This window comes from Haliotis rufescens, unplaced genomic scaffold, assembly GCF_023055435.1.
Source record: "Haliotis rufescens isolate VD_foot unplaced genomic scaffold, xgHalRufe1.0.p SCAF_6, whole genome shotgun sequence".
NCBI classification, from domain to species: Eukaryota; Metazoa; Mollusca; class Gastropoda; order Lepetellida; family Haliotidae; genus Haliotis; species Haliotis rufescens.
Window position 1 is genome coordinate 1,067,695 of NW_025964334.1, and position 27,883 is coordinate 1,095,577.

A 27,883-nucleotide genomic window follows, 5' to 3' on the forward strand; every position below is an offset into this window, starting at 1 on the left:
ATATATTATGCGGAACGAAATGCGTGGTACGTAAATCGATAATCGGCCAAACAGTAATCATGTATCTCTGTTGTAGTAGTCTACAATGCTACTACAGCGACTGACTTGGCTATTAAGCTTTATTGTGAACACGGTACTTATCGCATATTTTTTAAGGGGATGGGAGAGGACCTATATACAGATATATGAGGTTCGTGAGTTTAAAAATCACAGTCATAGATATTTCACCGAGATCTATAACACAACGACGTGTTTATTTTCGATTCTAAACACGGCAAACCAGTGACTGAACACACCAGCAACATCCGACGCCATCGAGGACTCATACGCAATCGACCCGTGAAGATACGGGTTATAATAGGTCTTCAGTAACCTATGCTTGTCGTAAAAGTCGACTATATGCTTGCCGTAAGAGGCGACTAACGGGATCGTGTTGTCAGGCTCGCTGACTTGATTGATGCATGTCATGTATCTCATTTGCGTAGATCGATGCTCATGATATAAATCACTGGATTGTCTGGTCCAGATTTGGTTGATTACAAATAGCTGGAATATCGCTGACTGCGGCGTTAAACAACAAACAAACACATATGATACGCAATCAGTCAAGTCTCAGCGTCTGTCCACCTGATCCAGCGAACTAGGTCGCCTCTAACGACCGGCAGTGGGGTGCTGGGGCAGGGGTCCCACGGGAACACTGCCCTGGGGGTAGGCGACATACCGGAGAGAGCTAGACACGAATGGACACAGTGTTTAACCAAGTTGATAATATCAGTGATCTATCAGCTCACATCAAATCCGGTAAGTTATTATGGACTTAACTCCTCGAGCGTGTGTAGGAACACTGCTCAGTACGTTGCAAGAACTGGGAATAGCGTCTGTTTTAATGATATATGTATACAAAATATACTATTTATATAGCTTGAAGTATTTGCCGGGGAATGAGGCATAGCTAACTGGGTTGTGTGTTTGCTTGTCGGACGAAAACTGGGTTCTTTTCCCATAAATGTATTGGTACGATCAGATTCCGATTTCTTGTTTCTCAATTAATGAACCAGTTTATTGCCCTTTGCTGCCAGGATCCGGGGATTGTGAGTTCAAATCACAGACCCAACCAGCAGAAACTTATGTTTGGTTAGTAAATGTCAATAATTCTGAATAAATTTGTCTATTAATCGTCTTTAACGCTCCAGCAATTTGGATTTTGACTTCCACATTAATCGTTGCTGGGTATAAGACAACCGTTTCATGCAATCTGTAGTACATCTGTTACTGGCCTCCCTGTACAGAAACATATCGGATTCAATTTTTATGTAGCAGGGCGTGGAGTCATCCCCCAGATGACATCCTTACCTTGTCAGCTTGCTGACGGGGTTAACCTCTTTGGTCATGTGGACAAGGCGTTCGACCTCGGATCAGAAGGTCCGTGGTTCGAATCCCATCACGGAACTCGGAAATGTTATGGAGGCTACATTTAGTATGACACAGAAAGAAAAACAATGTCCTTGGAACAACATGCAACAACAATACTCCAGTTTGTAAACATGCCTGTCTTCTCTTTAATCTCTTAACCACCGAATATACAACATCTGTCACAGAGAGATAATATTCTTTATTAATGAAGTAAATATGTCACAAACACTCGATGTGGTTCCCCAACCAGGAAGCCGCGACATATGCATGTACACTGAAGACACACTCCATCAAGACTTGTCAAGCGTGACCTTTCACCTAATCCCTTCCTCTGTGATGAAAATGTATTCAGAAATCCAATCTGAACAGTAATTTTGATTCCACAATATCACTGATAGTGATTGACCCACTTACTCGCTGATTCAAGGGGGGAACCAGGTCAGACTGTAGGGGGTATACTGGACCTGCGTCTCGAGACCACGTGCGGCGCATCACCTGTGTGTCTCGGGGGTAACGACTCATCTGCCGGGATGCGTGCCAGGTATTGTCTCTCGGTCACGTCACAGCTACATCCCGGCTTGTCCTCCAGTGTGGCGCTGGTGGGAAACACAAAACGACGACCGATGACCACGAGGATGGCAACGGGTACAGTGTGGTGGAAGTACACGGTGTGAATTTACCATGGTGTGGTGGTTCATTGGGACCGTCACCGTACAGTCACCATCACCATCACCACCATCACCATCACCATCACCACTTCTTGTTACTGATATATACGTTATACTTGATGTCAAATAGCTCCATGTCCCAATATTGAAGGCAATCATTTAAACATGGCACTCGTAATCACACACTCACACACAGACATGCACACACAGAAACACACGCTCACACGCGCGCGCGCGCACGCACGCACGCACGCACACACACACGCACACAATTACAAATCCATGATCAGCCACTGTTCGCTCGTCACGCCAAAGACCCGGGTTCGATTTCCAACATGGGTACACCGCATGCGTGTGAAGCCCATTTCTGGTGTCCCCGCCGTGATATTGCTAGAATATTGCTAAAAGCGGCGTAAAACAATACTTACTCACTCGCACGTGCTATGTACGACTGTCACAGTGATACGAAGACCCATCAAGGCTTTTAAGTTGGCCGGACCAATCTCTTTGTTCTACTTTGTGGTCAATATCCCCAGTTGCAGGAGACAAAGTACATGAGTAAAATACTACATATCCCCAGGGTTGATTTGTGACTACAGTAGTACTGTGGTTTACGAAAAATAGTTATATAAATAGGCCTAGAGGTCTCTTGATCTGGAGACGAGAAGGAAGCCTGATGGGTACACTGGTATGCCGTGTGTATTGAGTGCATTGGCAACAGTAGTTACATTACAAGGTTACAACACTCACGGCCTCAGTGAAGCTCTCCAAATTGATGCCCGATGCAGTTACATAGTTTGACTCGTACCACATGTTCCCGTGTGTTTGTTTTCCAGGTGAACAATTGACTTGCCTTTGCATGTGTTTGTGACGGATGGGACAGGATACGCCCACCTGTTCGCGAACACCTTCTATCACCACTATTTGATACTGATTCATTAACACATGCTCATGACACAGTCGGACTCGTACTGACTGCTTTATACCGAGATTTCTATTGGATGTGGAAAGGGTTTTGTCGCTTTATTTACACTATGGTAATATACACAGAGTCCTGTTTCTACCTCGCTTAAGGAAGAGACACTTCTGACGTGGCCACTTGTACAAGTGACCGTTTCACATTTCCGTGCGTCTGCACAACAACCAGCCATAAACCAGCCGCTGACAACACGGTATATACCTGGGTTTATTGCTAAGTCATACCGGGGTAGATTCATCTCGTTCCCACGGATGGAGGTCACGTGGTCATGTGTTCACCCTTTTATCGTCACTGGCAAGTGAAAGACATGTATCTCCACACTTTTGGGTAGACACCGTTTTTCCAAATCTCTGTCCAAATGACTTCTGTGGGAAACAGACCCGAACACCCGCGACATAGCTTTCTTTAATGGCGCCATGACGAAGACAATGACTGCTGCATCGATGAACAAGTAATGAATATCGATATCTGTACACGACAGATCAAGGAACAAACAACTAAGTTTATATTATTTTTAATGGAGTGAGTGAGTTGGGTTTAACGCCGCTTTTAACAGTATTCCAGTTATATCACGGCATGTCAGCTTAATGTGTGAGGAAAGCCCGAAGTGATGCAGGTCTTAGACGTTTACCACTTCGGTGAAACCCACAAGCACGGGTATGGTGCTGACAAACCTAGAAACATAATCGGGGCGAACCGGGATTCGAAACCACAATCTTAGGTTTCTGGCGTGCCCAATGACACCCCGTGTCCCCGTGCCCCCTGTTTCTAATGGAACATTCAGTGACGGTGAATATGGGTGACGAGAAACCTGACAGCCGTTGTCTTAAATTCCCCCCAGTCTACATTAGCTTCAACTCCTGTAGAGGGCGATACTGAAACCTATCCATCCACTACTGAAGTCAGTTACATATGCGTGCAGACACTAGCTGCATCTTTATATCCGCACTGACTTATTCTACGTGAAAAAAGTGAGTTCGCTATACGATGTTTGTTTATTTTGTGCGCCCCTCTCAGCAATATTAGTATTCCCTCAATATATAACGTCGACCTGTAAGTAATCAAGTCATGACCATACAATCCAGTAGACCCGTGAAGATCTGGGGTAGAATAGGTCTTCAGCAACTCATGCATGCTTGCCGTAAAAGGCGACTATGTTTGTCGTAAGAGGATCGGGTGGTCAGGCTTGGTTGATGATTGTTTTCGTAGCCCAATTGCGAGGATCGATGCGCATGATGTCAATCACTGGATTGTCCGGTCCAGATTCGATTATTTATAGACCGCCATCATATAGCTGGAATATTGCTGAGTGCGGCGTTAAACAACAAACAAACAAAATAATCCAGTGATTGATATTATGAGCAACGTTATATACCCCGTCGGGTACAGCAGGCATATTGGTTGCTGCATGGGGACCTATCTATCCCAGAATCCCCAGTCATTTCTGTATGCAAATAAACAACGGGGAGTTTGAAAAAAACATAAAATAAATATATTTTCAGACATGGACACGAATACCAAAATATAATATACAATCGCATTTTTAAAATAACCTTGTATGATTGTGAAAAGGACCCCCTGACGCACGCACGGACGCAAGCACACACGCACGTCAGTATATTAAGGTGATGGTCTGTTTGAGTCGGGGTATACCACGTATAGTAAGTATATTAAGGATATGGTCTGTTTGAGTTGGGATATACCACGTCAGTACATTAAGGAGATGGTCTGTTAGAGTTGGGATATACCACGTCAGTACATTAAGGAGATGGTCTGTTAGAGTTGGGATATACCACGTCAGTACATTAAGGAGATGGTCTGTTTGAGTTGGTGTATACCACGTCAGTGAGTGAGTGAGTATGGTTTTACGCCGCTTTTAGCAATATTCCAGCAATATCACGGCGGGAGACACCAGAAATGGGCTTCACACATTGTACCCATGTCGGGAATCGAACCCGGGTCTTCGGCGTGACGAGCGAACGCTTTAACCACCAGGCTACCCGACCGCCCCATACCACGTCAGTATATTAAGGAGATGGTCTGTTTGAGTTGGGGTATACCACGTCAGTATATTAAGGAGATGGTCTGTTTGAGTTGGGGTATACCCTCGTCAGTATATTAAGGAGATGGTCTGTTTGAGTTGGGGTATACCACGTCAGTATATTAAGGAGATGGTCTGTTTGAGTTGGGTATACCCTCGTCAGTATATTAAGGAGATGGTCTGTTTGAGTTGGGGTATACCCTCGTCAGTATATTGAGGAGATGGTCTGTTTGAGTTGGGTATACCCACGTCAGTATATTAAGGAGATGACAAGCAAGCTGTCCCTGTCACGTGATATACCGCCTCCAGTCTTCCATGCACACGTGCCCGTGGGGAATAAATAGGATATGTCACACCAAGGTGACTTAATGGCACTCGGGAAGCGGTGTCGGAGTATCGCATGTTTATAGAACCGATGTCATGACTTAAGCTGGATAATGTGTTTTGTTTGTATTCCGGCACTGACCTGGGAAGACTAAGTACCCGTATTTTCCAATGAAGTCTCCCCTCATTCAAACACAAAATGAAGTTGCTCAAACTTCGGAATATCAAAACGTCAAGGCCAGAAAATAACCAGTCTCGATTATCTACCGAAACATTCCATTGGGCGTAGAAGGCAAAACAGTGACGGGAGTGTCATGAATGGTTCACTGAAAATCAGTAACGACGCCAGGTGTTCACGAAAAAAATGAAAATAATAGTAATAATAATAGGCCATTTATATTGCGCATACTTTTCAAAGCACTATTATTACCCTGGTCATCCAGACGGGCACCCATTCATTGCTGGGTGAACAGCGACACATTTAGAACAAAGCCGAAAAAGGTAAGCATGTCCTGCCCTACGGGTATCAGTCCTTTGGAAAGATAAGTGCCCGTGAATAAGGAGGATATATACAAATAATATTAATGATGTAACTTGCGTTCGGTAGTATGTTTTGTCGAAGCTGAGAAATCCATGTAAGATCAGAATCATGGGTATAGAATCGCGACATGTTGACGAGTGACCTGTCATTGTTAGTAAGTTGCCCTGAATGTCAAACATGACACTTTCTGGGCGTCCTTTCCAACATTCCACTCGAAATAAGAACCGCACGCCCGTATCTGTAAACATCTTTGTATGACGCCAGCAATCAGAGCGCATCATCCCCGTGATTCCATGGGGTGCACTGCTCATGACGTCATCTAAATATACTGATGGCAACAAATAAGGGAACTATGCAAAATAGACGGAAATACGTTTTACTCTCAGTTCATCTGAAATGGCGCGTATACAAATTCAACACATGTCTGAATCAAATGTAGAGATGTGTTTGTGTGCATTGTTTCCAACGTGTATTTGGTAGACAAGGCTGGGAACACGTGACAGCATATCATCTTATATATTCATATCCATCAGAATATACTCGGACATCGCAAGCTAGACACACACACACACGACTTATATATGTCCTCCAGGTAGTGGGGCTGGGCTGAAAATACACCATACAACAGAAATATCGTGTAGCAAATATGTGATTGACCTCTGAATAATGCGCATAGCTTTGTGAGAGTTTCAACAGTATTCCAGTTATATAACGGTATGTCTGCTGTGGGAGGAAAGCCCGACGTGATGCAGTGTCAGACGTTCACCACTTTGGTGAAACCCACAAACTCGGGTATGGTGCTGACACACCAAGGATCATAATCGGTGAAATTCTGGGATTCAAACCCACGAACCTCGGGCGACAAGGCTATCTGCACCTCAAAGGTCGGATATATACTCATACATGTTGGTTCGTATGAAGGGTACTCATATTCAAGAAATATTATACTGGTTCGATACATAAACAAGCATAATGGTATGTTGTGTGAACCGACGCCGTGACGTCATAGATCCATGACTCGACCATTTGACATGCACCATTTGTCTTGTGCAGGATTAGCGTGTAAAGTTTGGAAATCACGTGCAGCATATCGTGATAAGAATAAAGACACTCCCCGGTAACACTTGACTGATTGTTAGTTTTGTCATTAAGTGGTACATATTGGAAACATCTCTTCTTAACGTACATACTTCTCTGTATGTTTCTACCGATTATGTTTCTAGGTTTGTCAGCACCATACCCGTGCTCGTTGGTTTCACCGAAGTGGTAAACGTCTGAGGCCTGCATCACTTCGGGCTTTCCTCCCATATTAAGCTGACACGTCGTGATATAACTGGAATACTCTTAAAAGCGGCGTTAAACCCAACTCACCCACTCCATTAAAATAATATAAACTTATGTTTCCATGCATGGTTCGCGCTTCTTTTGGCGGTGAGTATATCACAAAGTTTGCATGCAGTGCACGCCACACTCTCCAACAGGTGCGCGGTGTAGCAGCATACACAAGCAGATGGCGATGCTATGTCATATGGATCTTGGAAGCAGTGCTTCTCGTTGATATGCGTTTCAACACTCAGCGAACATGTCTATTAAATTCCACTGTGTCTCTTAACACGTGGCCGATCAGTCAGCGTTGTCGAGAGTAGGACTATTACTGCTGTCGTGAATTGCTTCTAAATGAACTTGCAGACAGGTTTAAGTGGCGTGCACCTACTGGAATGTAACTGACCGCTGGAGTGGGGAAGTCAGAGCACATTCGTGCTACTTGCCTATTAGCCAAAGTGATCTGGTTGGGGGAGTGTGTCCATTAGTGCAAATACACCGGGCACCTGTCGTGGTCAGTCGCTGTTGGGCCAGTCGCACGTGATGTATACATCCTTCCGGTAATATATACCTATATTCTTGACTTGGCGGTAACCTTGACAACAAGAATGGATGACTTAATAGTGATGTACCTCCTGTTTATTCACCAATTTAAAAAAATATATTTATTTCAAAATTTGTTGACCTGAAAAATAGAAGACAAGTAGAAGACTAAAGTGGGAATGAACTAAAGCGCCAGACAAATGAGTGGTTGATAACAAGAGCATCGAGCCACGCTGTCGGGGTATTATGACACACACAATCAGCCAAGGCACACGTCGTCACCACGTGCACCACGTGGTCTTGAAGGCTTTCACAACTATCATAGGACCCGGAATCCCGTCAGGGTGAAGTGTGAGTGAACCCTGGGAACTGTATTTATGTCAGATCACGGCGTGTCAGTTTGGCGTGCGAGGAAAGTCCAACATAATGCAGGCATAGGGATAGGCGTTTACCACTTTGGCGACACCCACGAGCTCGGGTATGGTGCTGACAAACCAAGAGCATAATCAGGGCGAACCAGGATTCGAACACACGATCAAATGTTTCTGAGACGCCTCAAAGACGCAACTCTACACTGGTAAATAGATAATGAGATTGACACCACTATAGATCCTGCGCGATATCTCATAACTAATATTTCATTTTTGTTTAAAGATGTCTCACTATTCCAGCTATATGACTGTAAATAATCGATTCTGAAACAGACAATCCAGTTATTGACATCATATAGCTTCGATCCACAAAATTGGGATACGATGATATCAGCTATCAACAAAGTCAGCGAGCCTGACCACCCGATCTATTTGGACGCCTCTTACGACAAGCACGTGTTGTTGAGAACCTAAATTCTTACCCGGGATTTTCTTATTGTCATTTCAACATCTACATTGATACGTGAATATCACAGGACAGTTTCATCGGAATACTCAAAGGACAACGTGTAGTGCAGGGCTGCCCAGAGGACCAGTCTGGTTCCTCGTTAAGATAACCTGTGACGGACTCAGTGTTGTGGTCCCCCGCGTTGCGAGATGTTTATACCGGGGTATACAAGACCAGGTATCATCTCCGATACAGCCAATACAATAAAATATAGACCAGGTATCATCTCCGATACAGCCAATACAATGAAATATAGACCAGGTATCATCTCCGATACAGCCAATACAATGAAATATAGACCAGGTATCATCTACGACACAGGCAATACAATGAAATATAGACCATGTATCATCTCCAATACAGCCAATACAATTAAATATAGACCAGGTATCATCTCCGATACAGCCAATACAATGAAACATTGACCAGGTATCATCTACAATACAGGCAATACAATAAAAGATAGACCAGGTATCATCTCCGATAAAGGCAATACAATGAAATATAGACCAGGTATCATCTCCGATACAGCCAATACAATGAAACATAGACCATGTATCATCTCCAATACAGGCAATACAATAAAATATAGACCAGGTATCATCTACAATACAGGCAATACAATAAAATATAGACCAGGTATCATCTCCGATAAAGGCAATACAATGAAATATAGACCAGGTATCATCTCCGATAAAGGCAATACAATGAAATATAGACCAGGTATCATCTCCGATAAAGGCAATACAATGAAATATAGACCAGGTATCATCTCCAATACAGGCAATACAATGAAATATAGACCAGGTATCATCACCGATACAGGTAATACAATGAAACGGCCCCTCGTCGTACGGCTGTCCCAACACGGAGGGCTTTCATCTACCTGAGCCTGGCGTACAGGTGAGGTCATCACAGCGTTACCTCACCACTCAAACATTCCAGATATGTTATCGGGGCAGGCACCTCGGTGGATGACGACATTCCTGCCAACTGGGGATTTCAGGATAATTTATGTTAAGCCTTGTATCAGAATAGGCTGTTATAAATACCAAAGTATCTTCATAAACAACTCTGAACTTTCTGCATGACGTTCGGTTAAGATGTCAGTGTTATTTACCTATGAAATATTATTCTTAAGTAAACACCCTCACCACGAAACATGTCACGTGTAATACATTTAAATTATAATAGAGCTACACACTGACCAGTGAAGATCCGGGTTAGAATAGATCTGCAGCAACCCATCCTTGCCGTAGATGGCGACTAACGGGACCGGGTGGTCAGGCACGCTGACTTGGTTGATACATGTCATTGTATCCCAAATACGTAAATCGAAGCTCATAAGGTCAATCACTGGATTGTCTGGTTCAGACTCGATTATTTACAGACCACCGTCATATATCTTGAATAGTGCCGAGTGCGGCGTTAAGCAGCATGCCCTGACTGTTCGTCAAATGTATGCTAATCAAATTTGATAAAGAGAATGCCAACATCAATCTTTTTTGGGTAATCGATATGACAACAGCCCCTGTCCCAGATAGGACCAGACGCCCAGGGATGCCTGGCTTAAGTAGGAAATATATATACAGACAAGTTTAGAATTAGTATTCTTTAGTTATATAACTCTAATCAGAGGAGGAGCTATACGGTGACATTGCTGAACGCCAGATACGTGCAAGTGAACGTTTGACATGCCATAACCTACATTCAAATAGTTTACGTTCTCAGGAATAAAAACAAATACTGCAACGTGAGTGTATGGTGTACTCTACTCTAGGCGTACCATTGTATATTGAGTGTCGTTAATATACATTGTCCTGCTTGGATGACTAGGCTCCCAGCTTGCACAAAGAAAGGCCAGAAAGAAGACCCCTCGTCCTACTGATCTATGGCGGGTGTGGGTAGTTAAAGAGCCATAGAAACCCAATGAATAAAATCACAAAATCATTTAGTAGTAAAAAGCAGGTTTCTTAGTCCCCTGACTAATGGAATAACTGTGTGCCAGCGAAGGGTGCTTTAAAAAGTAGAAACAGTTTTACTATGCTTTCGTCCACATTCTTGCCTCTAACACAGGCTGACATGGTGAACTTGAATAATAAAAAACACGAAGAAATAGCAAATTAAAACGAAAATTGCTACTGTCATTTAAGTGAGTGAGTGAGTGAGTATGGTTTTACGCCGCTTTTAGCAATATTCCAGCAATATCACGGCGGGGGACATGGGCTTCACACATTGTACCCATGTCGGGAATCGAACCCGGGTCTTCTGCGTGACGAGCGAACGCTTTAACCACTAGGCTACCCGACCGCCCCTACTGTCATTTGAAATATATCAAGGCATATGAATTTATTCAGCTATGGAGAGTTATGGTCATTATTTCATCAGAAAGGCGTCGGACAGGGTGAACATCTATCACCCATGGTATTATTTCAGTTACAGAAGAAGAAGAAGAAGAAAATTATTTTATTATAGTGCCACCTGGTGTTTAAAAACAGTAAAAAACATTACACGTATACATACGTATGATTTATAAAAACATCAGCCGACCCATGAAGGATCTATGAGGCACTTAACATCATTAAATTATCCATTATATAAATTGGCAAGAATAATACACAAACATAATCGAAAGTACACACACACGCACGCACGCACGCACGCACCCACGCACGCACACACACACACACACATAAATATTACACGCATTTCATTTTCAATCACACATGCAGTTCACCACATCCACTCAATATCACGTGCGCATACATCACATACAAACACTACCAACATACTCATCTATCACTCACAAAAACATACACATTATATACATCACTGCCCGGCACGTTGTCGCCGGAGAAACATTGACGTCACTGTTGCGGCCAGAGGTTTACACAAGCTGACACACTGCATAAGGAAGCGAAGTTGATCACAAGGGTGGAAACTCAGAAACTGTGAATTGGCAATGCAGGCTTTCCTCCATAGGTCGTAGCGGATATCAGAGAAAAGGGTACAGTTGATCAGGAAATGGGTCTCGTCTTCAACTTGATGTTCATCACAGAACTGACATATACGGTCATTAAGGGGGGTAATCGGTCGCCGGAATCTGCCGAGCTCAATTTCTAAAGGTAAAGTCGCACATCTCAATTTTGCAAGAACACTACGCTGTTGTCTGTTCAGAATATTCCGGACATAAGACTCGACGTGTGCGGATGCCTTGAATAGCCTGTAGGTCCGCAGTTTGTTCCCATTGGTTAATCCCCTGTCATTCCATAGATCCACCCACCAAGAGTCAGCGTCGGCGGCAATGATACGGTCCTTAAGAACTTTGAAATCATTTTCAGCAATATTATACATGTCCAGATTACTTGAATCAAACCTTTTCAACAAAGACACAGCAGAATTTACCCATGATTTCCGGAAGCGTTTAGACCAGTTCACTATCACAGTAATCTTTCGATCAGATTCAAGAGATATTATTTTCTTCCACAGTCGTAATGTTTCTAAGTTTTGAAGAGTTATCGACGAAAGCCAGCCCATCTCGCCACGAACAGCTAGGTTGGGAGTTTTATTTCCGACGCCCAAGAAAAATCTGCAGGCGCGGTGTAAAACATTATTAATGCATCTAAATTCTCTTAAACCCCAGATCGCAGAGCCGTAAGATAAAATTGGTTGCACCAAATTACTGTACAATGTGTTGAAGACATCATACGCCATGCCTCCTACCGCTTTGAATTTACAAATGATAACTCCCAAAGCTCAAAGTTACATCACGGAGGTCAGTAGCGTGTGGAGAGAGAGACCGAAGTAATGCAGGTCTTAGACGATTACCGACGACCGTAGGATTCTGGCACGCCTAAGGGACGCAACTCTACAGCGAATTGCCGGGTCTTAGTGTACTGGGCCCGCATGTCCCCTGTCTGGTAATATCGCCATGGCGTGGTATACGTGGTAACATAGAGAGGTGTAACAACTGTAGAGTTGTATACATATCATCGGTATCACGTAATAACGCCCCGGGAGTCCGGGTGAGACTATATCCCCGCCATGCTTTATGTGTCGAAAGTATGTTATTGTGTAATAGAGTTAATTCCTAAAAGAGGCCATCGGCCCATTTATAAGGCTACAGTGAGACATGGCATAGAAAAATGACGCTTGAGGCAAAATTAATGTTCTGTTTCAACTAATAATATAATGCAAAACAGGCAAAAGTTCTTCTCAATATAACACCATCTTCCCGGTTCTAAACATTCATCCTCCTAGTCCCATCACACTCCAATAGGGCTGTGGGGTAGCCTTGTGGTCACAGCGTTCACTGCTAGCCACCACACTCCCATAGGGCTGTGGGGTAGCCTTGTGGTCACAGCGTTCACTGCTAGCCACCACACTCCCATAGGGCTGTGGGGTAGCCTTGTGGTCACAGCGTTCACTGCTAGCCACCACACTCCCATAGGGCTGTGGGGTAGCCTTGTGGTCACAGCGTTCACTGCTAGCCACCACACTCCCATAGGGCTGTGGCGTAGCCTTGTGGTCACAGCGGTCACTGCTAGCCACCACACTCCCATAGGGCTGTGGCGTAGCCTTGTGGTCACAGCGGTCACTGCTAGCCACCACACTCCCATAGGGCTGTGGCGTAGCCTTGTGGTCACAGCGGTCACTGCTAGCCACCACACTCCCATAGGGCTGTGGGGTAGCCTTGTGGTCACAGCGGTCACTGCTAGCCACCACACTCCCATAGGGCTGTGGCGTAGCCTTGTGGTCACAGCGGTCACTGCTAGCCACCACACTCCCATAGGGCTGTGGGGTAGCCTTGTGGTCACAGCGGTCACTGCTAGCCACCACACTCCCATAGGGCTGTGGGGTAGCCTTGTGGTCACAGCGGTCACTGCTAGCCACCACACTCCCATAGGGCTGTGGCGTAGCCTTGTGGTCACAGCGGTCACTGCTAGCCACCACACTCCCATAGGGCTGTGGGGTAGCCTTGTGGTCACAGCGGTCACTGCTAGCCACGCCCAAGGACCTGGTTCAACTCCCCACATGGGTACAATGTGTAAAGCCCATTTCTGGGGTCACCGCCGGGATATTGCTGGAGTATTGCGGCATAAAACCATACTTACTCACTCTTCAGCTGCCACACAGACGCAGTAGTACACCGACCCGATCCGACCAGTCCTTGTTTTAGCCCCTTAATGCCCCCCGACCTTTCGCTCTCACGCGGTCATGAGATCACCTTTGTATCAGGTATCCTAAGGTAGTGTATTAACAGTTTTCCAACCAATTGGCTAAGGTGGTGGAAATAAAAAAGAATATTTGTGAAGCTCGAAAGTTTATAATTGAATTTGGCATGAAAATGTTTGGGTGGGGAACAGATCTCAACATTGAGTGATGTACATGATGTTAAGAAAAGGTCATAGATTCTTTAATTTAGTATGAATTTTGTTGATGTATGTTGTCATTTTTCTTATTGATTTGTTTTTTTGTTGTTTAACACCGCACTCAACAATATTCCAGATATATGACGTTTTTTCTTATGCAATAATATTGAGAAAGATGGAGGGGCAAAAATATTAATAATAATTTTTATTTCTGATTGTGGTTTTTGTCTGTGCATGTGAAAAGTGTGCTACCATTGTGTCAGAATATAAATATTTGTCCAACTCCGACCAATTTAGTTTGTTTAATTGTTAAAGGACTAATTATAGCCAAGTGGAAATGATTAATAACAATTTCCTTGCTAACTGGTGTTTATCTACCATTATCCACTCCAACTTTTAATTTGTACCTTCAAATATTTATAGCTCATGGTCAAAGTGCACATCAAAGCTATAAATCTCCATGGCAACTGTATTTAGAGTATTTAGACGCCCACAGTCAGTGTCCCTGCCATAATGTATTCAATACAACAAAATCTCCAGATTCTTACATATCTAGTCATGTGTAGCCAGCCGCAGGCTGTCGGTCAGTGAAGCGTGACAATATACTCTCTCCACATGAAATACGGTGTTTATCTACCACTTGATAGGAGGATATAATCCCTGCTTCCCCAGACTCACAACCTGGGGCGTTCCCTCTCAGTGCACAGCACTTAATGCTGGATTAAAACAGGATAGTTACCCATGAAGCACTGTGAATAGAGCATTTGTTGTTCGTTCATGTAATGTCAGTTAGAAAACGATTGTGAGTGAATCAGGCATTATGATGCTCACTGTTCAACAACTAATTCAATTTTGAAATATCTCTGTATTTTGAAAGACCAATTCTTGTATTGTTTTACGGATGAGTGACCCATTAGTTTGGAAAAGCAATAAAAGATGAAAAATGCTGTGGTTAAAAGTAATGTATTTTCCCAAACCTCGTTTTGCTTATATTATTTCTAATACTTTAATTTCACACACAAAAATTCAACTGGCATTTTGAAAGTAACATTTTGATTTCTCAGTGTTATAATTATTTAAATTTGAAGATATCGGCAGTAGAAGACTGTGATTGACTTGAAGCGTAGTAAGGACAGGCTGTGGAATAAAGATCCCATTCTACACTGTAGGCCACAAGTTGAACACAAGACATAATAAATATTTTAGAAAAAAATATGTTTAATAAATAAAATGTTGTGCACATCACAATGTCATGAGTCGGATGAGGAGGGACACCACGTGGACGCTGAGACTGTTCCCCAGGCTCCGGTACATCTGGATCCTCGACAACTCGTTCGGTAACTCTGGAAAATACAAGAGCAAAAGTTGTACATGCCAAAGGTGAAAATACAACGCTGTGGAGACAAGCTTAACCAACACTTCGGAGACATTGCAAAATGTTCAAATAACAAAGGATACCTTTCAGATAAAAAAAAGAAAAGAAATATTTTATTCCATCCTCCACCTCGTGCCTAAACTTTTGCACCAATAAATCTGAAAATCAAGCAGTGAAAAAAGTCTAGCCCCGGGGGTAACTCTACATGACATAAACATGGCAGAGAGTGCTGTGGCAGGATAAACTCAGGTCATCAAACACAACCTTCTTGTTTTATAGTCGAGATCAATGTAGCAATGACTGATAACCCTAGTTACAGGGCATGTGAAGCGATGCAGGAGTAGCGACTGTCTGGACCTGGCCTCAACTCTTGGAGCATGTAAGGGATGAAGAGTTGTCTCCCTTCAAGACACTTTTTTGCACTCTCATCAATTAGAATACAGCTTAACATGTATTTCCGGCCCCTAATAACCAAATTTTGCAAACTGACAAAATAAAAATATTTCATATTATTAGGGGAGAAAGTTGCAAAGCAACCACTGTCACAGACCAAATGCCAATCATGTTTACTTATTTAGATTCGTCATGGTAACAAAGAAATGACGCAAAAGAAAACAAATTCCTGTTTCTTTAACACCAATGAATTTTTTCCTTAAAGTTAAATTATCTAATTCAAATACATGTAGGTGTGTCTTAATTTTTAACATTTCTCAATATTTGATGATTTGAATTCTTGTGAGTGAAATATGAAGTTTCAGCTTCTATGAAATAACAACATGAGGATTAGTGGACTGTTGTACCGACCGAACTGCGGAGGGAAGCACAGCAGATTGGCAATTTCCCGGGGAGTGAAGTATCGCAGCTGTAGACCACGGAGGAGGTCCAGTTCTTCCTCTCCCAGTAGGGGGCGCTCCGGCAGATCAACCACCCGAGACTTCAACTTGCTGACTGCTCGAACTGCCTGGAGGGGAATAAATCAAACTATGAGAAACCTGTTACACTAGAAGGGTGTGCTGGGTGGACTGGGGTGTGCGGGGTGGACTGGGGTGTACGGGGTGGACTGGGGTGTGCAGGGTGGACTGGGGTGGACTGGGGTGTGCAGGGTGGACTGGGGTGGACTGGGGTGTACGGGGTGTGCGGGGTGGACTGGGGTGGACTGGGGTATGCAGGGTGTGCGGGGTGGACTGGGGTGTACGGGGTGTGCAGGGTGGACTAGGGTGGACTGGGGTGGAGTGGGATGTATGGGGTGTATAGGGTGTTTGGGGTGTGCAGGGTGGACTGGGGTGTATGGGTGTGCGGGGGGGGGAACTGGAGTGGACTGGGGTGTATGGGGTGTATGGGGCATAATGGGCTTCACATCACCAGACAAGCGTGTACAGCTTCACACTTTATGGGATGTTACAGGCTAGGTGGGCGGATCACTGGTGTAACGGGCTTCACACCACCAGACAAGCGTGTACAGCTTCACACTTTATGGGATGTTACAGGCTAGGTGGGCGGATCACTGGCGTAATGGGCTTCACATCACCAGACAAGCGTGTACAGCTTCACACTTTATGGGATGTTACAGGCTAGGTGGGCGGATCACTGGTGTAACGGGCTTCACACCACCAGACAAGCGTGTACAGCTTCACACTTTATGGGATGTTACAGGCTAGGTGGGCGGATCACTGGCGTAATGGGCTTCACATCACCAGACAAGCATTGTACAGCTTAACACTTTATGGGATCTTACAGGCTAGGTGGGCTGATTACTGGTGTAACGGGCTTCACATCACCAGACAAGCGTGTACAGCTTAACACTTTATGGGATGTTACAGGCTAGGTGGGCGGATCAGTGGCGTTATGGGCTTCACATCACCAGACAAGCGTGTACAGCTTCACACTTTATGGGATGTTACAGGCTAGGTGGGCAGATCGCTGGTGTAACGGGCTTCACATCACCAGACAAGCGTGTACAGCTTCACACTTTATGGGATGTTACAGGCTAGGTGGGCGGATCACTGGTGTAATGGGCTCACATCACCAGAAAAGTGTGTACAGCTTCACACTTTATGGGATGTTATAGGCTAGGTGGGCGGATCACTGTTGTAACGGGCTCACATCACCAGACCAGCGTGTACAGCTTCACACTTTATGGGATGTTACAGGCTAGGTGGGCGGATCACTGGCGTAACGGGCTTCACATCACCAGACCAGCGTGTACAGCTTCACACTTTATGGGATGTTACAGGCTAGGTGGGCAGATCACTGGCGTAATGGGCTTCACATCATGAGACAAGTGTGTACAGCTTCACACTTTATGGGATGTTACAGGCTAGGTGGGCAGATCGCTGGTGTAATGGGCTTCACATCACCAGACAAGCGCATACAGCTTCACACTTTATGGGATGTTACAGGCTAGGTGGGCGGATCAGTGGCGTAATGGGCTTCACATCACCAGACAAGCGTGTACAGCTTCACACTTTATGGAATCTTATAGGCTAGGTGGGCAGATCACTGGCGTAATGGGCTTCACATCACCAGACCAGCGTGTACAGCTTCACACTTTATGGGATGTTACAGGCTAGGTGGGCAGATCACTGTTGTAACGGGCTTCACATCACCAGACAAGCGTGTACAGCTTCACACTTTATGGGATGTTACAGGCTAGGTGGGCACATCACTGGTGTAACGGGCTTCACATCACCAGACCAGCGTGTACAGCTTCACACTTTATGGGATGTTACAGGCTAGGTGGGCAGATCACTGGCGTAATGGGCGGCTTCACATCACCAGACCAGCATGTAAAGCTTCACACTTTATGGGATGTTACAGGATAGGTGGGCAGATCACTGGCGTAACGGGCTTCACATCACCAGACAAGCGTGTACAGCTTCACACTTTATGGGATGTTACAGGCTAGGTGGGCAGATCACTGGCGTAATGGGCGGCTTCACATCACCAGACCAGCGTGTACAGCTTCACACTTTATGGGATGTTACAGGCTAGGTGGGCAGATCACTGGTGTAACGGGCTTCACATCACCAGACAAGCGTGTACAGCTTCACACTTTATGGGATGTTACAGGCTAGGTGGGCACATCACTGTTGTAACGGGCTTCACATCACCAGACAAGCGTGTACAGCTTCACACTTTATGGGATGTTACAGGCTAGGTGGGCACATCACTGTTGTAACGGGCTTCACATCACCAGACAAGCGTGTACAGCTTCACACTTTATGGGATGTTACAGGCTAGGTGGGCACATCACTGGTGTAACGGGCTTCACATCACCAGACCAGCGTGTACAGCTTCACACTTTATGGGATGTTACAGGCTAGGTGGGCAGATCACTGGTGTAACGGGCTTCACATCACCAGACAAGCGTGTACAGCTTCACACAGTACAAACCTGGACACCCTGCTTATCATGACACGCCCACAAGAGACAGGGTTTCGCTGATACAAGTGTGTGACATCAGGTCTAACTGACAACCCGCCAGCGGCTAGTTCTACATATGTGAACAGGTTCAATCATGATGTGACAACAGATGATGTCATATAATTCACCATCATGTCACGATGTCTGTACAAGCCAACAGACCACTTTGAACTGGTTTTTACAAGACAGCAACTGACCAATCAGAGAGCTGTAATAAAATGATCTTGAATGATCTTGGGACTTTGTGTATATTGCTGAAAACTGTTAAGAAAAAAACCTTCATTATCTATTCCTAACACTTCCATGAATCCTTACAAAATATCTACATGTGACCTTGACCTCATTTGATAAATACCTCAGATGCCCCTGATGTGTCTGTTGGTACAAGGACATGATTGTCTCGGGATTATTTAGGTCAAGTCTGTAAACAGAAGGAGAAACTATGTGTTGCTTACATCTCCATCACTCGTCATCTGGACAATCGAGCCGGCACCTTCTACAAAATGTCCGTACCTACAACAGAGAATATTGGAAATAACCACGATATGACACCTACCAATTCAGAAAACACCTGAACACTAGTTTGACAAGTGACAACGATGTGATTCCAGTAATAAGCTGGTCCTAACAGGTGACAAACATCAGTCAGGGTCGGTGACTTGGTAGGCCGTGTGTCATCATGCCTCAGTGATGTTGATCATTGCTGGGGCTCTCAATCAGTGGATTGCCTGTCAAGGGTTGCCTAGTTACAGTTGCCTAGTTACAGTTCGCAGCGATACAACATTGCAGACTCTGGTGCATAACACTCGCTCACTCACTCACTCACTCACTCACTCTATCACTCACTAACTCATCCGTGTGTAACCGGGACAATCTGCTCACACTGTGATGTTTAGAAGTGAAAACATAACAGACCAATCTGGACTCCACAAACTCACCCTCAAATTGACTACATCACGAAGCTACAGGACATGTACACAAACTCACCCTCAGGTTGACTACATCACGAAGCTACAGGACATGTACACAAACTCACCCTCAGATTGACTACAGGACATGTACACAAACTCACCCTCAGATTGACTGCATCACGAAGCTACAGGACATGTACACAAACTCACCCTCAGATTGACTACATCACGAAGCTACAGGAAATGTACACAAACTCACCCTCAGATTGTCTACAGGACATGTACACAAACTCACCCTCAGATTGACTACATCACAAAGCTACAGGTCATGTACACAAACTCACCCTCAGATTGACTACATCACGAAGCTACAGGACATGTACATAAACTCACCCTCAGATTGACTACAGGACATGTACACAAACTCACCCTCAGATTGACTACATCACGAAGCTACAGGACATGTACACAAACTCACCCTCAGATTGACTACAGGACATGTACACAAACTCACCCTCAGATTGACTGCATCACGAAGCTACAGGACATGTACACAAACTCACCCTCAGATTGACTACAGGACATGTACACAAACTCACCCTCAGATTGACTACATCACGAAGCTACAGGACATGTACACAAACTCACCCTCAGATTGACTACAGGACATGTACACAAACTCACCCTCAGATTGACTACATCACAAAGCTACAGGTCATGTACACAAACTCACCCTCAGATTGACTGCATCACGAAGCTACAGGACATGTACACAAACTCACCCTCAGATTGACTACATCACGAAGCTACAGGACATGTACACAAACTCACCCTCAGATTGACTACAGGACATGTACACAAACTCACCCTCAGATTGACTACATCACAAAGCTACAGGTCATGTACACAAACTTACCCTCAGATTGACTACATCACGAAGCTACAGGACATGTACACAAACTCACCCTCAGATTGACTACAGGACATGTACACAAACTCACCCTCAGATTGACTACATCACGAAGCTACAGGACATGTACACAAACTCACCCTCAGATTGACTACAGGACATGTACACAAACTAACCCTCAGATTGACTGCATCACGAAGCTACAGGACATGTACACAAACTCACCCTCAGATTGACTACAGGACATGTACACAAACTCACCCTCAGATTGACTGCATCATGAAGCTACAGGACATGTACACAAACTCACCCTCAGATTGACTAGAGGACATGTACACAAACTCACCCTCAAATTGACTACATCACGAAGCTACAGGACATGTACACAAACTCACCCTCAGATTGACTACATCACAAAGCTACAGGTCATGTACACAAACTCACCCTCAGATTGACTGCATCACGAAGCTACAGGACATGTACACAAACTCACCCTCAGATTGACTACAGGACATGTACACAAACTCACCCTCAGATTGACTACATCACGAAGCTACAGGACATGTACACAAACTCACCCTCAGATTGACTACAGGACATGTACACAAACTCACCCTCAGATTGACTACATCACAAAGCTACAGGTCATGTACACAAACTCACCCTCAGATTGACTACATCACGAAGCTACAGGACATGTACACAAACTCACCCTCAGATTGACTACAGGACATGTACACAAACTCACCCTCAGATTGACTACATCACGAAGCTACAGGACATGTACACAAACTCACCCTCAGATTGACTACAGGACATGTACACAAACTCACCCTCAGATTGACTACATCACGAAGCTACAGGACATGTACACAAACTCACCCTCAGATTGACTACAGGACAAGTACACAAACTCACCCTCAGATTGACTACAGGATATGTACACAAACTCACCCTCAGATTGACTACAGGACATGTACACAAACTCACCCTTAGATTGACTACATCACAAAGCTACAGGTCATGTACACAAACTCACCCTCAGATTGACTACATCACGAAGCTACAGGACATGTACACAAACTCACCCTCAGATTGACTACAGGACATGTACACAAACTCACCCTCAGATTGACTACAGGATATGTACACAAACTCACCCTCAGATTGACTACAGGACTTGTACACAAACTCACCCTCAGATTGACTACAGGATATGTACACAAACTCACCCTCAGATTGACTACAGGACATGTACACAAACTCACCCTCAGATTGACTACATCACAAAGCTACAGGTCATGTACACAAACTCACCCTCAGATTGACTACATCACGAAGCTACAGGACATGTACACAAACTCACCCTCAGATTGACTACAGGACATGTACACAAACTCACCCTCAGATTGACTACAGGATATGTACACAAACTCACCCTTAGATTGACTGCATCACGAAGCTACAGGACATGTACACAAATTCAGTTCTGGCTCTTGTAAGAGGCTCTAAAAGTTAAAATTCTGGGTATTGAATATCTCTCACATATCATAGAACAGTTTCAATGGCAGTGTTGTCCTCACACAGGTGCCACACAGACATAATGTCACCATACAATGAATCAAGGCCCATGTTTCCATGGCAACCTGAACACCACACCATGAATCACATCCAATGTTTTCATGGCAACCTGAACACGTGGTATGTTCCACGACAAGTATTCACACCCTGAGAAAGGTTTGAGTTTTGAACCCCATTTAACAACACGCAGTGAGACTACAACAAAATGAAACTTGGTATACAGTTTGAAAAGAAACGTACCTCCTCGTAAAGCAAGCTGACTTTTTCAGAGAAGGTTGGACAATGTCCATGATGACAAACCGAGTCAGCTCCTTGTCATCCAGTAAAAACTCCTGGAAATATTCACATGACTGTTTCTCTATAAAATGTTTCAATCTCTGACAGCCACTGTATTCCTGGTGAGTTTCATCAGCAACTTGCCGCAAATTTTCCCCTGCATCCTCTAGAGTCTTTTCATTAGCGTCACAAACACCGCCATTTTGTCCTGGAGTTGTCCCTGAATCACATGACTGATCACATGACTGTTGGTCAGAAGTATCACAGATAAGTGTTTTGTAAGTCAGCCAATCAGAAGCCTCCGCTGGTAACTCCTCAAGAATGGATTCTGAAGCCGGAAATGTGAATCCATCTTGTGCGAGGGTGGCTATGAGATAGTATCGCAGACGACAGTTTGGGACACCCGTCTGTAGTGGGGTCAACAGGAACTCCTGCAATGAAATGCTGCTGCCATTAATACCACACAAACAAAAGGGACAGCTAGCGTCTGTTTTACAGTGAGTCAAGTGGATTGGCAGTCCGCAATATTCCATTATGACAAGACAACAATCCACCATTCACTATGACAGCAGACGGTAACTCTTGTCTCAAAATTTACCAGACTGCCCTGGCCCAATCATTGATTGACCCTTGACAGAAAACCATGACACTCTCTTATAGAAATACGTCCAAATAATGATTAGGTTTCTATTTACACTTAATTTGCAAACTGAGTCAGTATTTCTTTTAGAATATTTATCTTGGCATCCTTTGGGTAAATTACAAATCTCACTACAGTCATACTTAATGTCTTTAGGAGCAATAGGGTAGCTGAGTGGTTAAAGAGTTCACTTGTCCCAACTAAGGCCTGGGTTCAATCCCCACATGGGTACAATGTGTTAAGCCTATACCCTGTGTCCCCTTAACAGGAAATTGCTGGAATATTGCTGAAAGAAACTTCAATTTAAAACACTGCTTGCTAATAATCACTCACTCACTCATCATGGTCACAATACCCTAATTAACTCCTTCACTCACTTTCCGACCACCTCCGTGGTCTAGTTCACCTGGGGAGCAGAAGGTCCGAGGTTCGATCCCCAGCCGCATCATACCAAAAGACGTTAAAAGATGGTACTTGTTAATACCCTGTCTGGCGCTCTGTATTAAGGGGCTAAAACAAGGGCTGGTCGGCTCGGAGTCAGTATACTGAGTCTAATTGAGGTATTCGTGTTAAACGACGGCATGGTATCTCAGTGGGCTAGCACTATAAATCAGCATCAGTCCGGACTAGTACAAGCAGCCACACATAGATTTTCATACGCACACATCGCTTTATAAGTGCAATAATCTTCGACGTGACATTAAACCCCATTGCACCTCACCTCATTCACTATTCATGAAACACATTGCATTGAAACCCGAAAATTGAAAATAATCGATCACAGATTTTATAGTTGACTTCTTGGTTTGAAAAGTGAATAAACCGACTATCAAGGAAATTGAATAACACAGTAAGCATCACTATTGCTCCATGAGATGAAATTATTATGTAAAATCAAGGCCCCTCGCCATCTCATCTACAGATGAAGACGAACCAGTACCTGCGAACTGTAGCTGCACTGTCTCAACGTTTCCACCAACCTCTGCCGCGCCGCTGACGTCTCGAACCCCTTCACATTCTCTACCAGAATATATCGAGGCTTGTTCTCTACTCTGGAAAAATCAAATACAAATCTCGGTATTCCTTACCGTAGACAAAACAAAGACAAATCTCTGTATTCTTTACTCTAGAAAAGACAAACAATAAATCTATATGTTTATCTAAATACCTTTTGCCAAGGTTCCGGTGAAACAGTTCCCAATCAGACATATTGTACCCAACTCTTGAGACCTACAGCGGGTACCCAGTAGAGGTGTAACGATACAGTGGGGTTGTGATACGATACGCATCCTGATACTATGGGGCGATATGATTCGTATCCTGATACAACACTTTTCTTTCACAAGTTGATATTCTTTCTTTCACCACCCTGAATCATTTGTTATTAAATTTCAGAGATCAAAGATGGGATAGTGTAGGGAAAAAACATATCGGTAATGGGCACAGTGAATGCTGCACTATCTATGTCCAACCATGAAACACTACAGAATCTGTGTAAGCTGGTTGAACCGTTTCTGTTATTATTCACATGTTTTTCCAGCAACATAACTTGTAACGAAATGAATTGTATGTATAGCGATATAGGGATCATATGAATGTGTTGTGTCGATGGCCTTGTATCATGATACAAGGCTGTATTGCCATTGGTTCCCATGGAGATAGATCCCTGTTAGAAGAAAGGGACATGTCATCAGTTTAGTCTTCCAGTGTCCACAGTCTACCTACACTGAGATGAGATGGAGGACATGCATGAAGGACTTGGTCCTGATGTCCTCCACGTCGCGCTTCTTCCCCATCCTCGTGAACGGCTGGCACGGCGGACTCATCAGCACCGCGTCAATGTTCCACGCTTCAAACTGAGCAACTGTCAGTTTCTGATGAAATAAAAGGTGTTTCATGAAGGTTAATGTGAGTGAGTGAAAGTTGCTGTATTTCTGATTAAATATAAGTGTTTCATGGTTGAATAAATGAAGAACAATGTGAGTGAATGTTGTTTTATGTCACAACCAGGATCAAGTCTGGACCAGAGAAACCAATGACAATCAGGCCCTGGGGACTCATGAGAACCTTATGTCACTGGTTCTCAGAGTTTGTAGCTAGTCCTGCTTGAACAAAACAATAACGCTTGCTATGGTTACATTTTCAGTCAGTTTTATTCAGTTCAAATTTGCAGAAATATTGTAGCATTAACAACAGGTTAAGAGTGAAAGAGTGAGTGAGTGAGTGAGTGAGTGAGTGAGTTTAATTCTAATGTCGCATGTGCATTATTTCAGCCATGTGGCGACAAGAACAAATTAATATATCTACATGCAGGGTATGATGTCAACCACACTGAGATTTGTCTCTATACAATCTGATGGACATTCTCCTTCTTGGGGTATTTGTCTAAATCAGGACTCTGTACTTCAAACTGGTTCCCATCACATGACGTAAGAGCGAAGTCGCTGTGGATTACATGGTCAGGCTCAGAGATCTGGCAGGCATGTCATTGTAAACTGTCGTCCTTGGATGTTGTCAGGAGATCAAACTTGATTATTTATTATTTATTTACCATGTTCACAGGCTACCGTGATATACCGTAGTTGGAATACTGCTGAGGCAGCACAAACATACAATATCTGAGATACTACCGTGATATACCGTAGTTGGAATACTGCTGAGGCAGCACAAACATACAATATCTGAGATACTACCGTGATATACCGTAGTTGGAATACTGCTGAGGCAGCACAAACATACAATATCTGAGATACTACCGTGATATACCGTAGTTGGAATACTGCTGAGGCAGCACAAACATACAATATCTGAGATACTACCGTGATATACCGTAGTTGGAATACTGCTGAGGCAGCACAAACATACAATATCTGAGATCATTCAAGATGCAGCCTGACTTTGTTGACTTTGTTGGATGGTAACTGAACTATCCTGACCCTCAGGCTCAACAATACATACGTCAATGCTGGACGGCAGAAGTTTGACATCAGGGAAGTTGTGTCTGTAGATCTGATTTGCTGTGGTGTTGATGTCGATGGCTGCAACAACTTCAAAGGACAGCCCACTTTCTGAAACACATGATGACGAGGAACAATTTTATATACATACAAGCAGGGAGCCCCTATATAATTATGTTCGCCACTATTTTCATTCACAGAGCAAGGACTCAGGATAAGGATCTACCTTTACCCTAACACAACTAACCCTGAGTATCGTTCGTGAATATGTATTATCTTTCAGAGGCCATATGTTTCTGGTATTATGTATACATACAGACCTCCAGATAACTTTTTGAGCAAATGAGGTTTTTTTACTCTTAGGTTTCTATTTTAATTGGGTTATTACATTTTCAATTGGTAACCCAATATTTTTTCACTCATCTATTCATCACTCTATTGGGGTTTTCACAAAATTAGTGAAAATTTTAAGATTTTAAAAATAAATAATGTTTTAGATTATATGGCTGTTCTTAATAAATACATGATATAGGTTTGACTCGGAAAGTAAATTAGCTCATAATTAAGTTTGGGAAATTCGCTCATTTCTACGTATGTTGAAAGAGCTTCATTGGGTATTTACGCACACTGTGTTTATACATTTGAGTTTTTCATTTAAAGCATGCGTTTCTGTACATGCAAGTTCATTTAAAGTAATTGGATTTTGAAGGGGGGGGGGGGGGGGGGGGGGAGTATATTTTACCCAAATACGCTGCTTGTCTGTAGCTCTGTACATAATACGTTAAACAGATTCTATAATCACACCGTAAGCAGTCCCTGTTTCTAATGTTGTTGTTTTATAAAACACGTATTCAAATTTACGTTTTTCCTCTTCCCTGTGTTTCGTATAGATCTAGGCCTGGATAAATACCTCAGGTTTATAGCTTTATTTGGAAAATGTTTCAAATTTATATTTGTACTCTGCTTGTTGCTTGTCATTAGAAGTTCAGACATGGTTTAGTCGCCTGTCTGAAACTAGTACAACCAGCTGTTGTCAAAGTTGACGATGTGTGTTGTCACGAAAACAGTTGATTTTTGGCTGTGTCGCGTTGTGATTGAAAAGAACAACATGGAAACAGGTGATACATATCATGTTACACAAACCTTGGTATTTCCATGGTAACTCAAATTACTACCAACCTTGGAGAGCCCAGTGCATGCCTCCAATGCCGCTGTACAGCTCCAACACACGGACCTTCACGGGGGCTGCCATCTTGGAAAGTGACGTCACGACCGAGACAAGTTGCACAGCTAGCGACGTGCCACTAGAAATCTACTCCAAAACTCTGAACTCCTATGGTTTTCTCTGATACAAATTCGACTTAAACCGCTAAATCTACTTTTGTATATAAAATCCAATAAAGCATACTTATATAATATATTGGCATCTTGCTGGTTACATGAATATGGGCAATGAATGGTCTAGATGACTAATTTGGTCAAACTACATTAATGTCAATTAGTTGATTATTTCTGTTAAACTTTGATCTTTCATTTTTTAATCACCCAAAAATGGTGAACCTCTCTTCATGGTCGTTTGTGGCCATGTTGCGAAAACGCACCCTGGACATATGCCACCCGTTTGTCCAATGACGTCATGTTATTCTACTGAGACGTATAGATGACGTGATTGAACAATTTCAAACTGTTATTACACCAGTGAAAATAACATTGTTATGCCACCCGAT

General features: G+C 43.7%; 2 protein-coding genes across 2 annotated transcripts; both read right to left on the bottom strand.

Annotated features, from left to right (window-relative positions):
* Positions 1-12,959: 12,959 nt before the first annotated feature.
* LOC125374665 (foot protein 1 variant 1-like) lies at positions 12,960-14,464 on the bottom strand. Its single transcript, XM_048385871.1, has 2 exons — positions 14,448-14,464; positions 12,960-13,728 (listed from the first exon to the last, which is right to left on the bottom strand). The coding sequence occupies exons 1-2, from the start codon at positions 14,462-14,464 to the stop codon at positions 12,960-12,962; spliced, it is 786 nt and encodes a 261-aa protein (XP_048241828.1).
* Positions 14,465-15,283: 819 nt separating this feature from the next.
* Positions 15,284-27,486, bottom strand: LOC124116843 (tRNA (cytosine(38)-C(5))-methyltransferase-like). The gene is made up of 8 exons (XM_048385691.1): positions 27,336-27,486; positions 26,158-26,267; positions 24,925-25,073; positions 24,140-24,251; positions 22,524-22,990; positions 19,337-19,394; positions 16,263-16,419; positions 15,284-15,426 (listed from the first exon to the last, which is right to left on the bottom strand). Exons 1-8 carry the CDS (start codon positions 27,406-27,408, stop codon positions 15,326-15,328), a joined length of 1,227 nt encoding a protein of 408 aa, XP_048241648.1. The 5' UTR covers positions 27,409-27,486; the 3' UTR covers positions 15,284-15,325.
* Between the last annotated feature and the right edge of the window lie 397 nt (positions 27,487-27,883).

Bases quoted from the DNA above. Each gene is read 5' to 3' on its own strand.
- LOC124116843 (XM_048385691.1), bottom strand. From the start codon at position 27,408: ATGGCAGCCCCCGTGAAGGTCCGTGTGTTGGAGCTGTACAGCGGCATT. The intron at 24,252-24,924 runs GTAGGTAGACTG...TGATTTTTCCAG, and splicing joins GTCCTCCATCTCATCTCAGT to AGTAGAGAACAAGCCTCGAT. The intron at 15,427-16,262 runs GTCGGTACAACA...TGTATTTTCCAG, and splicing joins GTGCTTCCCTCCGCAGTTCG to AGTTACCGAACGAGTTGTCG.